The 12,440-nt window shown below is 49.5% G+C and overlaps 1 protein-coding gene across 10 annotated transcripts in view; it reads left to right on the top strand.

The window, feature by feature from the left end:
- Positions 1-12,440, top strand: part of KIAA0232 (KIAA0232 ortholog) — a 99,889-nt gene that overhangs the window by 33,793 nt on the left and 53,656 nt on the right. For all 10 annotated transcript variants that reach the window (XM_047090844.1, XM_047090843.1, XR_006964270.1 and 7 more), the window contains one exon: positions 169-665. In XM_047090844.1, coding sequence (XP_046946800.1) covers positions 435-665 — 231 coding nt within the window. In that variant the 5' untranslated portion in view covers positions 169-434. Of the gene's footprint in view, positions 1-168; positions 666-12,440 lie in introns of those variants that run through there.

Here is a 12,440-nt window from a genome sequence, read left to right as displayed (position 1 = left end):
GAAGTGTCACTTGGCTTCAGATGTCAAAGATTACCGCAAAAAGAAATCAGTGTTCTAAGACACCAAATTTCAAGAAACAGTTTTTTTGGATTTTTTGCTCCAAAAGGTCAGTAACTTAGTTTGTATCTGTATATAACGCGTGCCTTTCTTTTCTCTCTCGTTTCGTAGGTTCTGCCGGAGACTTCCATCTGGCCTCAATGTGAAAGTAAAGTAAACCACATCTGTGTGTGTGTCGCTCCCAGGATGCTGATTCATTGGTCATGTCTGAAGAGGGAAATTCTGGTCTAGATGGCTGACAGCCCGCGAAAATAGATGCTTATCCTAGACGTCCGGCGTCTCTCCTCTTTACTGGAGTGAAAATCCCCTCCAGATACCAACAGAACGTCACCTGCAGAAAATGCCTCGCATTTTAAGGATGTCAGCCACCTAAATCCATGCGCCCTGTGTGCACAGTTGCCGTGGACGGTTTACCATCTGAGAGCTCCTCAGCCTCTTCTCCAGGCCCCGTACCTGTGTCTGAGATGTCTCTGCTCCATGCTCTGGGCCCAGTGCAGACCTGGCTGGGACAGGAGCTGGAGAAATGTGGCATCGACGCCATGATCTATACCCGGTATGTCCTCAGCCTCCTGCTGCACGACAGCTATGACTACGACCTACAGGAACAGGTACTTCCGTGTCTTACGTGTTTTGTGAACATGCGTGGTTGTGTCTGCAGGTTTGTGTTTTCTCTTCAGGGGGCGCTTTTACGCTCTGGAGCAGGCTGGCGGACTGCCGCGGTCCGCAGACGTTGAACCCGCCAGGGGGCATCGATGCTCTGGGTCACAGCACACTGTTTAGCCCAGCGCTTTTCTCCGCTCTTGGCCTTTCTCCCCGTCGATCACACTCTGGCTCAGGCCCCCCGGCTCTCGCCAGGGCCCGGTGAGGGCTTGACGGCCCCCTGTCTGTGAGTCGCACTGCGCCGGGTGCTGGTGTCCGCCATCAGGAACGTCACACGTCGGGACGAGACCTTTTCATCGTTGTGTCTGTTATACTTTCTTAACGTTCTGAAGCTTAAGGTTTCATTTTCATGTTAAACTGCTTGTTCAGCAAAGCGTGTGACATGAAGCACGTGACTTTGCGGTGCGTCGTTGTAGATCCCCCGGGAAGTCGGCCCTCACGCCGTTCATTTGACTTCAGTGCTGAGTTGGAAGTGAAAAGTAAGCAGATCCGGGTTCTCCAAAGAGTAAGTCCGACTTCAGGGTCCCCCTCCCGGAGGAGGTACTGAGAGTGAGGCCTACCGAGAGGGCGACACGGTCGTCACCGGGGACCACACGGGCTCTGGGTGACCTCCATGTACCACGTTCACGTGACCTGGAGTGTTTGGTGGGCAGTTTCTGTTGCTGGTTTTTTTTTTTGTTTTTTTTTTTAATTTTTTTTTCAACGTTTATTTATTTTTGGGACAGAGAGAGACAGAGCATGAACGGGGGAGGGGCAGAGAGAGAGGGAGACACAGAATCTGAAACAGGCTCCAGGCTCCGAGCCATCAGCCCAGAGCCTGACACGGGGCTTGAACTCACGGACCGTGAGATCGTGACCTGGCTGAAGTCGGACGCTTAACCGACTGCGCCACCCAGGCGCCCCTGTTGCTGGTTTTTAAACCCACCGTCACTACCACTGAAAGCAGGGGTAAAGTTTCATTGACGGAAGAAGCTGGCTTTGCCTTCCAGACCACGGAGAAGCCTCCAGGTCCTGTCTATAAGTACAGAATTTTGCCAGCGTGTTTTAACATTGGTCCCTCATCACTTGTTACAGACGTGTTTTCTTCCAGCTGGACACAGCTGTTTTCCCTGCTGCCAGGTTGCTTGCTGTCCTGGCTGGTGGGAATGAGGTTGGCGTTTTCAGGGGTTTGACTTAGAACCTAATAATCAGGAAATGTGTCATTTTGGCAGTCAGTATTTTGTATAATTTCCTTACTAAGGCTCTATTTTCCATCCTCTTTCCAGTAAATGTAAAGAATGTATTTTTAGAGGCGCACCTAGGTGGCTCAGTCGATTAAGTGTCTGACTTTGGCTCAGGTCATGATCTCACAGTCCGTGAGTTCGAGCCCCGCGTCGGGCTCTGTGCTGAGAGCTTGGAGCCTGGAGCCTGCTTCAGATTCTGTGTCTCCCTCTCTCTCTGCCCCTCCCCTGCTCATGCTCTGTCTCTCTCTGTCTCAAAAATAAATAAAACATTAAAAAAAAAATTAAAATATTTTTAGAGGCAAATAAAATGTTAAGTCTACAAACATGGAAGAATTATTATTATTATTTTTTAAGTTTGTTTATTTTGAGAGAGAGAGAACACAAGGGGGGGAGGAACAGAGAGAAAGGGAGAGAGAAGATCCCAAGTAGGCTCCACACTGTTAGTGCAGAGCCCGGCATGGGGCTCGAACTCACAAACTGTGAGGTCGTGAGGTGAAATCGAGTCAGCAGCTTAACCGACTGAGCCACCCAGGTGCCCCTGGAAGAATTTTTATTTCTGGAAATGAGGATGATATTTCTCTTAACTCAAAAATCATGTACTCTTAGGGTTGTGTGCTAACAGTATCCACCTAGAATATTTTGTCAACGTTAGTAAGTTTATTAGCATGAAGTATTTATGTCCAGCGTGCTGTAGCACAGGGATTAAGCTTATAGTCGAACACCTCTCTGAGGAGATGTGTTTGTGATTCCTCTGGTTCCTTTCTTAGTAGGGCTCGGGGGGCCGGGGCAGGGCACCTATCTGTGCCCAACTGTTGGATCCACCTTCTAGAGTTCTGCTTCATCTTTAGGGAGCGGGAGGGTGAGGGCTGGTGAAAACAGAACCTGTGTGCAGTTACAAGGAGAATCCAAGGGAAATCGGGGCTTTTAAAATACCCCTCCCCTCGGCCCAGTGCCAAGTGCCATGCTGATGGCCCAGTGCCAAGGTCAAGTTGCAAATGATACTTGTTTTTAACAGGTGACCTAGGAGATCGGGTAGACCTGATGTTACTTTTCATGACTCAAGGGGAGGATGCGCTCACGGTACCCCCGAAAGGGAGTCCAAGTGCAGAGCCGAGGGCAGTCTCCCTGGTAGGAGAAAGGGGAGTGGGGGGAGGGGGGGCCTTGCCCACCTTCTGTGATTCAGATGCCAGCTCACAGCCCTGCTCCCTGGCCAGGTGTAGTCCCTGATGTCTGGGTCAGACGTGTGGTGGCCCAGCTCCTCATTTGGGGGGCCAAACGACTCCACCTTTGGGTGTTTGTTTCCTCCCATCTTACCCTCAGTTCGTGAATACGTCTAACCTTGACTTGAACACGGCCAGTTTTAAGAAGGCCTACGAAGGCCGTTGCTGCAGCTTCTAGCCTTATCTGCCATGTTTAATCCCTCAGTTTTCCTAATCTTGGTTAAAACACACCCACCGAGAGCTCTTGAGTTCTCGGGAAGGTTTTGCACGTGACTTTGGTCTCAGCTGCACAGGATGATTGGGTGGGAAGTGAGGCTGATCAGACCGAGGTCTTGATTGAGCCGGAAGGACGAGCAGTTCAGCGCCAGCCTGTGATTTGAGCAGGATCGTAATGCAGCGGTGGCACCGGCGGTTCCCGCGCGGCCCCAGCGAGCCACACCTCCCGACCCGCGGGTGCCCTGGGGGTGCCACAGTCACCTCGTTTCTACACGTTCTTCTTTCTCTTTGCTCTTCGTGTCTTTCTTCTTTTGGTCGTGGCCGCCAGACTCTGGAAAATGCCCGCTCACGCCATCCGGGGCTCACCGGTGTTGTTTCCAGATGGAAATGTACACCACTGTCCTGACGCAGGCTCGGGCCCAGCCGCCACCGCCCGCGGGTCCTTCTCGCTCCTGATGAGACCGCGCCCTCTGCTTCCAAACGTGATGTTTTCACTGGCGATCTCTTCGTTCTGGTTATTAGAATGTATTCTCTTTCCTGGTAGATTAGAAGGTCCTGGAGGGCAGAAATCAGATACTCATTTTTGAAAAATGTTTGCTTTCTTGTGAAATAATTTTGAACATGGGAATAATGAGAACATGACGGGGAACTCTGGTGTACTCTTAGTCACCCGTTGATCATATTTTCCTGCTTTTGCTTTATTTCTCTCCCCTCCTTTTGGTACTCTTACCCTAAATAAATCAGCGTGTGTTTCTTAAGATTGGGCTTTCTCCTCGCCACGTGGATACAGTTAGAAGACTCAGGGAGGTTAACGTGGGTACATCATGATATCCTGCCGGTTTTCCCCTTGTATCCGCTGTCCAGTGATGCCCTTCATCGTAACTTGCCCCCACCCAGGATCCAGGTTGAGACTGTGCGCCCACGTTCCCGGTTGCACCTCTTGACTCCTCTAATCAGGAATAGTTCATAGCTTTCCTTTGTGTCTCACCACATTCACATTTTTGAAGCTAACAGGAGAGTTGCTTAGCAGAATATCCTTTAACTCTGGGTTTGCCTGATGTTTGCTTCTGTGTAGAGACAGCTTACGTGTTGATGGCAGTGACCTCCCGTAAGCCACCAAGTTTCCTTCTTCGTCATGCGTCATGGCAGATGCACACGACGTCCGTCTGTTGCATCGTGGCAGTGCTGGCTTTGGTCTGGGGACGTCTGCCAGGTTTCTCCCGTGGGAAGCTGGACACTCTTTTCTGTGTAATCATCAGGTGACCCGTTTGGAGAGACTGGCAGTTTTCTCACCCGTAGATGATTCCACCTGAATCGCCTGTTACTTTGATGGTTGCAAAGTAGTGATTTTTCTAACTCCGTTATCCCGCTACATTTCGTAGTGGCCATTCTCCTGTAATGCCTTTACCTTCTGAAATCAGTAGCCCGGTCACGTAGAGAACACCACAGTGTGCCAAGGGCAGTGCCGGACATTTCTCATGTAGGCCTGCCTTATTTGGCCTCCACACCACACCTTGGAGGGAAGTAGTATTTTTTCTGTCTCCACTGGTGTAGCAGTGCACATTCAGAGAGGTTAGGTGATCTGCCTGAGGCCACACAGCAGTGAGTTGGGATTTAAACTCCTGTCTGTCAGATCCAATGTGTGCCTACTTTTATATTAGAGAGTTTTGCTGTTTTTGTTTTCATACATAACAAATAATTATTGAATGAACAATGTAAGAACACTCTACTGCAAAGGCAAGCTTTAGAAACTATGTGGAATGGATTTATTGTCTTTTAATGCACTTGTGGTTTGTAGAAGTGGGGGGAAGTTCATTGTTAGTTCACAGTTGAAGTTTGAGTGGAGTCCCTCTAGGGTGAAAGCGAGTGCCATGGCAGCGTGTGCTGCGGGGAAGCTTGGGGCATCACGTCTCTAACTCTTAAAATAGACTGGAGTTAAATTATTAAATATTTTACAGTCTTACGATTGGCTCAAAGGGAAGCTGTAGTAAAGCCATAATTTAAAGGTGGGAGTTTACTTTTCCTGCCTCGGGCTTGTGCTGGGCTGGTGGTCAACACCAGGTTCCCTGTAATCTGTCATGAGTAGGAAGAGTCGTCTGAGGAAGATAGGACAGCTTTTCACTGTCATTCGTAGAACCCCACATTCTTTTTTTTTTTTTTTTTTTTAATTTTTTTTTTCAACGTTTATTTATTTTTGGGACAGAGAGAGACAGAGCATGAATGGGGAGGGGCAGAGAGAGAGGGAGACACAGAATCGGAAACAGGCTCCAGGCTTTGAGCCATCAGCCCAGAGCCTGACGCGGGGCTCGAACTCACGGACCGCAAGATCGTGACCTGGCTGAAGTCGGACGCTTAACCGACTGCGCCACCCAGGCGCCCCGAACCCCACATTCTTAATCTTCCTTCATCATTAAGTGAAAACCATCATCCGAGAATTTATTACAGCGTTTTTTTTGTCTTTGTATTTTAATGTTCTCAGTATTGTGAAAGCTTTATCAGCAGCCCGTGATGATGACAGAAAGCCCAGCTTGGTCTGGCTTCAAAGGCAGCAGTGCTCACGATGAGCACACATACCCTGCGTATGGCCACGCGTCAGAGCACTCAGGCCCAGTGCTCCTGGCCCCAGGGGTGGAGGTGCTTAGAGGCAGTGGCTAAGTTACTTGCCCAGGGTCACACAGCTAGTCAACTTGGGATCCTTTGTTAATGTCCAGAGGCTGGGGCTGGCCTCAGTGGCAGCTGGATACAGGGCCTTCCGTGGAATCAGTGCCCCACCGTGAAGCTTGCCTTCTCAATTGCTTTGCTTTTCAAGCTTCACCGTCCCCTCCCCGCTGCAAGCCCAGATCCACCTTCATTTAAAAATTTCTGTTTACCTTTATTTTTGAGAGACAGAGACAGAGCACAAGTTGGGAAAGGTCAGAGAGAGGGAGACACAGAATCTGAAGCAGGCTCCAGGCCCTGAGCCGTCAGCACAGAGCCTGACACGGGGCTCGAACCCACAAAGTGAGATCATGACCTGAGCCGAAGTCGGACGCTCAACTGACCGAGCCACCCGGGCGCCCCTCCCACCCTCATTTGTAGGAGTCCAGCAGGAAGAGCAGGGTTTTGTCCCGGTAGGCCAATTTGGTCATGGCCCCATCCTCGACCCCAGCTCCTAGGGTGAGGGGACTTTGCTGGCTGGGCTACAAGCACCTGGAAGCGTAGGGACTAAGAATTGGAGAGGAGGTGCCCCGGAGGAAGTCTGGAGTGATTAGGCGGCTGAGCCGCCAAAAAGAAGCCCTCTCAGAGTACCTGCGTGCAAAGTACACTTTCGTCTATTTTTTTTTTAAGTTGATTTATTTATTTTGAGAGCGAGAGAATGAGAGAGCGACAAGCAGGGGAGGAGAAGAGAGAGAGGGAGAGGGGATCCCAAGTAGGCCTCACTCCAGCAGCGCAGAACCTGATGTGGGGCCCGACCTCACGGACCGTGAGATCATGACGTGAGCTGAAATCAAGAATCGGATGTTCACCCGACCGAGCCCCCCCAGGCGCCCCAGTAGCACGTTCTTCTAAAATGCTGCTCAAGTTTGGGGAAACACACTCTGGGATTTGTGTTTGAAACAAACTGCTTGCTGTGTTATCCACTCTTCGTGATTTGTTCTCTTTGTTTCTTTCTTTGAGGAGTTTTATCTTTGTCCACCTTCTCCAAGATTGTCCTTACGTGCTCATCCCTCAGTCTGTGTGATTGCTTTAGGTGTTCTTACAATGTTAGGTCTTTTTAGGTTCCAGATAGGGGGCATCCATCGATTCTGCACAAAAATACAAGAGGGTTTTTCCTTAAGCTTTTTTTTTTTTTCCTTGGGGCATAAAGTACATCCCGACCAGGGTAGTGATGGGCGAATTTTCACGAAGATCATATCTATGTAATGACACTCAGGTAGATAAATAGAACATTACCATCAACACAAGTCCCCGTGTGCCCTGCCCAGCCTCAACCTGCTTCGTGTGTCCAGAGGAGAATCCAGTAGTGTGGCCTGTTTCCCACCCCTTCCTCCTGGCACTTTGCCTCTCTGTCCTGTCCTGAGAGGCCACCCCTGGCTCTCCTGGTCTCTCTGTCTCTCACAGGGCCATCTACTTCCTCCATGTCTTGCCCTGGGCCTAGAAAGGGCACATTTCCCGAAGGAGAAAGCAGGCTCAGATGTCAGTGCTCCCGTGCTTGCCGTAGGCTGCCCTTGCCTGGCACAGCTGCCCCCCCCCCCCCCCCCCCCCCCGTCTTCTCAAGGCCTGGATGCTTCAACAGGTCCATATGCTTCAGCACAGGTTTGTATGCTGGCTTGGTTGCATATTTTACCTGGCTTTTCTGGTTGGTCTGGGCAGGAGACCTTATTAAATAGTCTATAATATAGACTATTATTAAATAGTAACTGGTCTGCTGCCAGTCCCTTTTTTTTTTTTTTAATGTTTATTTATTTGAGGGGGGGGCGGAGAGAGAGAGTGTGAGTGGGGGAGGAGCAGAGAGAGAATCCCAAGCAGGCTCCACGCTGTCAGCACAGAGCCCAGTGTGGGGCTGGATCTCACGAACTGTGAGATCGTGACCTGAGCCAACATCAGGAGTCAGACGCTTCACTGACTGAGCCACCAGGTGCCCCACTTTTTTTTTTTTTAAAGACTTCTTTAGAGCAGTTGTAGGTTCACAGTAAAATTGAGAGGAAGGCACAGATGTTTCCTGTACATGCCCATCTCACACGTGCAGAGCTACCCCACTGTCCCTCTCTCCCACCCGAGAGGTACGTTCGGTACTGAGCCTGCATTGTGTAATCACCCGAATTCCATAGCTTGTGTTAGGATTCGCTCTCTGTGTTGGACACTGCCTGGGTTTGGACAGGTGCATGGGGACCGACCTGTATCCGTCACCACAGTGTCCCACAGGGGCTTTCACTACCCCAGACGTCCTCTGTGCTCCACCTGCTCATCCCCCTCTCCCCCAGGCCCTGACATCCATGGGTCTCCTCGTGGCCTCCATGGTTTTGCCTTTTCCAGAATGTCATCTGGTTGGAATCTCACAAAGTGTGGACTTTTCAGATTGGCTTCTTTCACTTAGTGATGAGCATTTGAGCTTCCCTAGGTCCTTTTGTAGTCCGATGGCTCATTTCTTTTTAATGTTGAATGGTATTCCATCATCTGGGTAAACCACAGTTTTGTCTGTTTAGGTACTGAAAGCCCTCATTCCTGGTATAGGATGTGTCAGAATTTCCTCCTTTTAAAAAAATTTTTTTAATGCTCATTTATTTTTGAGAAAGGGAGTGTGAACAGGGGAGGGGCAGAGAGAGGGAGACACAGAATCTGAAGCAGGCTCCAGGCTCTGAGCTGTCAGCCCAGAGCCTGACGCGGGGCTGGAACCCACGAACAATGAGAGCATGACCTGAGCCGAAGTCAGACACTCAAATGACTGAGCCACCCAGGTGCCCCAGAATTTCCTCCTTTTTTAAGGCTGAGTAATATTCCATTGTATGAAAATGCCACATTGTGCTTTTCCATCCCTCAGCGGACACTTGAGTTTCTTCCATGTTTTAGCTATTGTGAATACCACTGCTGTGAACATGAAACAGTATCTCTTTGAGACACTGCTCTCAATTTTTGGGGGGAGGTGTATAACCAAGAAGTGGAATTGCTGGGTAATACGGTAGTTCTGTTAATTCTGTTTTATTTATTTATTTTTTTTATTATTATTATTTTTTTTACATTTATTTATTTTTGAGAGACAGAGTGAGACGAAGTGAGAGTGGGAGAGGGGCAGAGAGGGAGGGAGACACAGGATCTGAAGCAGGCTCCAGGCTCTGAGCTGTCAGCACAGGGCCCAACATGGGGCTTGAACCCACAGACTGTGAGATCATGACCTGAGCCGAAGTCGGATGCTCAACCGACTGAGCCACCCAGGCACCCCTGTTAATTCTGTTTTAAATGTTTTGAGGAACTCCCAGCAGCTGTACCATTTTACGTTCCTCCAACACTGCACGGGTCCAATTTCTCGGCAAAATCACTAACACTTTTGTTATTTATTTTTATCACTTATTTTTATAGTAGCCATCCTGATGGGTGTGAGGTGGTATCTCATTGGGGTTTTGATTCCCGTTTTCCCTAATGTTTAGTGATGTTGCACATCTTTTCGTGTGCTTATTGGCCATCTGGGTATCTGCTGTGGAGAACTGTCTGTCCAAGTCTTTTGCCCGTGTTTGAATCGGGTTGTTTCTTGCTGTTGTTGAATGTTAGGAGTTCTCCATATGTCTTAGTGTTAACCCCCTATCAGGTACACAGTTTGCAAATCTTTTCTCCCATCCCGTGGGTTGCCTTTTCACTCTGTTGACAGTGTCTTTTGATTTAAAAATTTTTATGAAGTCCTATTTATTTTTTCTTTTGTTATCTATGCCTTTGGTGTCCTGTCCGAGAGATCGCTGCCAAAACTAATGTTGTGAAGCTTTCCCTATGTTTCTTCTAAGAGTTTTACAGATTTAACTCTTATGTTTAGGCCTTTGATCCATTTCTAGTTAACTTTTGTGTATGGTGTGAGGTAGAGGTCCACTGCCATTCTTTTGTAAGTGGAAGCCCAGTTTTCCCAGCACCATTTGTTGAAAAGATCATCCTTTCCCCATCGAATAGTCATGGGACCCTTGTTGAAAATCACTTGCTCATTTTTGCGAGTGTCTATTTCTGGTTTCTCTGTTCTGTTCCTTTGGTCTCGTCTTTGTCTTTATGCCAGCACCACGCTGCTTTGGTTACTGTAGCTTTGTTGCAGCTCCTTTTAAATCTCCTAACTGAGGTGTATTTTCTAGCTCAGAGCCCGTCATTCTAGAAATGTAGCTGTATTATTGCATTATCTCTATTTTCCAGAGGTTAAGAAAGAATAATCCCAGTACTGACTACTGAGTAGGGCTGATGACTTCTTTATTCTTGGGGCCACTAGTGACGTGCTCTCGCAGCCTGCCAGCAGTAGGTTAGCCTTTCTCTGCCTGGGGGAGAGCTCGCATCCCAGTGTTCCCTGTGAGAGTGCTGTCCTCGTTAACAGTACTGCTGCAGCTGACCCGCCCCTGCTTCCTCAGGTGTCTCACCGCATAGGCTGTATTGCAGCATACATTTACTCCATACACATCGATTAAGTACACCTTACACATAGGGAATACGAAAATAAAGTCAGAGTGGGACTGCAGACGTCCTAAGATATCATAACAAAATGCATTTTTTGGGGGTGAAATCTTTTCATGGAATAGAGAAATGGTTTTGCATGTAAGTAATTGCATTTTTACAACGTGCATTTCTGCTTTTTGTGGATGCCCGTGACATGCCAGACGCTGTGGCAGGCACCAGGCATACAGAGCTTGACTAGGGATGGTCCAGGCAGGTGCGGGATCTGTGGGACCCTCTGGCTGTGCAGAGCTTGGGACACCGCGTGCGGGGGTGGGGGCAGGGGGAATGGCGGAGGAGAGACCATTTGGGCAGGTGGAGGGAGAAGGAAGGGAGAGTGCATGCGAGGTCACAGAAACAGGCAGGGCCTGATGTCAGGAGGCCAGAGAAGAGCAGGGCAGGGGTGCGAGCGGGCGATGAGACGGGCAGGGTGAGCAGACGGACCCTGACGAACCTGATGTGCCGCGTTGGGGGCTGCGCTTCAGTCCCCAAGACAGAAAGACCCTTGGCTCTCGACAGCCAGCATCGCAGGGTGGCCTGTGAGCTGCTGGGTAAGCTGCTTGGGCACCTGAGGGCAGGGAGGCCAGCGAGGAGTGGTCACTGTTGGTGGAGGACCCAGTTATAAAAACAGATGTCGTTAACCTGAAATGATGCTGGTTTTTAGAGGCAAGTCGCCGTTCTTTTGAGCAGCGAGAAGTGGATTTGTTACTAAGGCCCTTCCTCACATTCTAGCCGTATCTCTCCTTGGCAGGCAACCAAAATTTTAACCTAAACCGGCTTCCGGGGGGGAAAAAGGTCTCCTGTAACTAATAGGGGTGGCCCCAGCCTGTTCGATTCAGAGCTTTGACAGTGTCCCCGGGACTCCCGCCCTGCCTGTCTTCTGCCCCCCTCTGTCAGCTGGGTTTTGCAGCCAGCCTCCAGGGAGGTGGGGGGCCAGTCGCAGGGAGCGTGGTTCTGGCATCCGGAGGATGCATTCCCCCCCCCCCCCGCCCCCTTTGTTTTCTGCTCACTTTCAGGTGCCCATTTCTGATTGGTCCCATGCCTGTGTCTGAGCCAATCTTTGTGACCGAAGGGATGAAACGACGCTGATTTGTATTAAGCCAATTGGGGCCTGGAGGTGGGGGTGGCACCGGTCTCATTCAAACACTTGGTGCTTTGGGTTTTTCAGGGCGCTGCTAGCCGGAAGGTGTGGGTGGCAGGGGTGGATGCTCGCAGCTCCCGGCAGACGTCATTATCCCAGCTGCACTTCAGGGTGGCGTGTGTTCCTTTCCTTCCTCCCGCTCCCAGTTTCCTTTTTGACAGAAGGCAGCAAGAGGAAGTCAATCAAAACTCTGGCCTTATGTCACCTCACAGTAGTGTCTGGAAAAGTACTTGGTAATAGGTTTTCATGCTGAGAAAGTTCTTCAGCCATCTCTTCTTCTGGTACTCGGTGATTGTGTGCTGTCTTTAAGACTATGGCTTTGAAAAATCGTGCTTGATTTTACTGAGTTTATTGAGTAAATATTTGGCACATGTCCAATACTGTACGTTTGCCTCTAAGTGGACTTGTAATGAGTGTAGCATAGGAGACTAAAAACATAACCGCGAACAAGATAGAAAGGTCTTGACCTGTTTTTTTATACTGTGTTCTTTTAAAAGCTGATTATTCAGTGCTATTGTTCGAACAAGACATTCACACAGCACATGAAGCCAGGGAAAAAACGGAGTAAGGGAGCTCTCAAATATACGTGGAAAAAACAGAATGCAGAAAACCGTACCTATGGGGCACCGGGGTGGCTCAGTCGTTTGAGTGTCCGACATGGGCTCACGGTTCGTGGGTTCGAGCCCTGCGTCGGGCTCCGTGCTGACAGCTGGGAGCCTGGAGCCTGCTTCGGATTCTGTGTCTCCCTCTCTCTCTGCCCCTCCCCCA

The sequence above is a fragment of the Lynx rufus genome, unplaced genomic scaffold, assembly GCF_022079265.1.
Source record: "Lynx rufus isolate CCGP_SWC_20201006 ecotype Redwood Valley unplaced genomic scaffold, mLynRuf1.p SCAF_3, whole genome shotgun sequence".
Taxonomy (NCBI): domain Eukaryota; kingdom Metazoa; phylum Chordata; class Mammalia; order Carnivora; family Felidae; genus Lynx; species Lynx rufus.
Note: the sequence above shows the minus strand (reverse complement) of the source record. Positions and strands in the feature narration are given on the sequence as shown.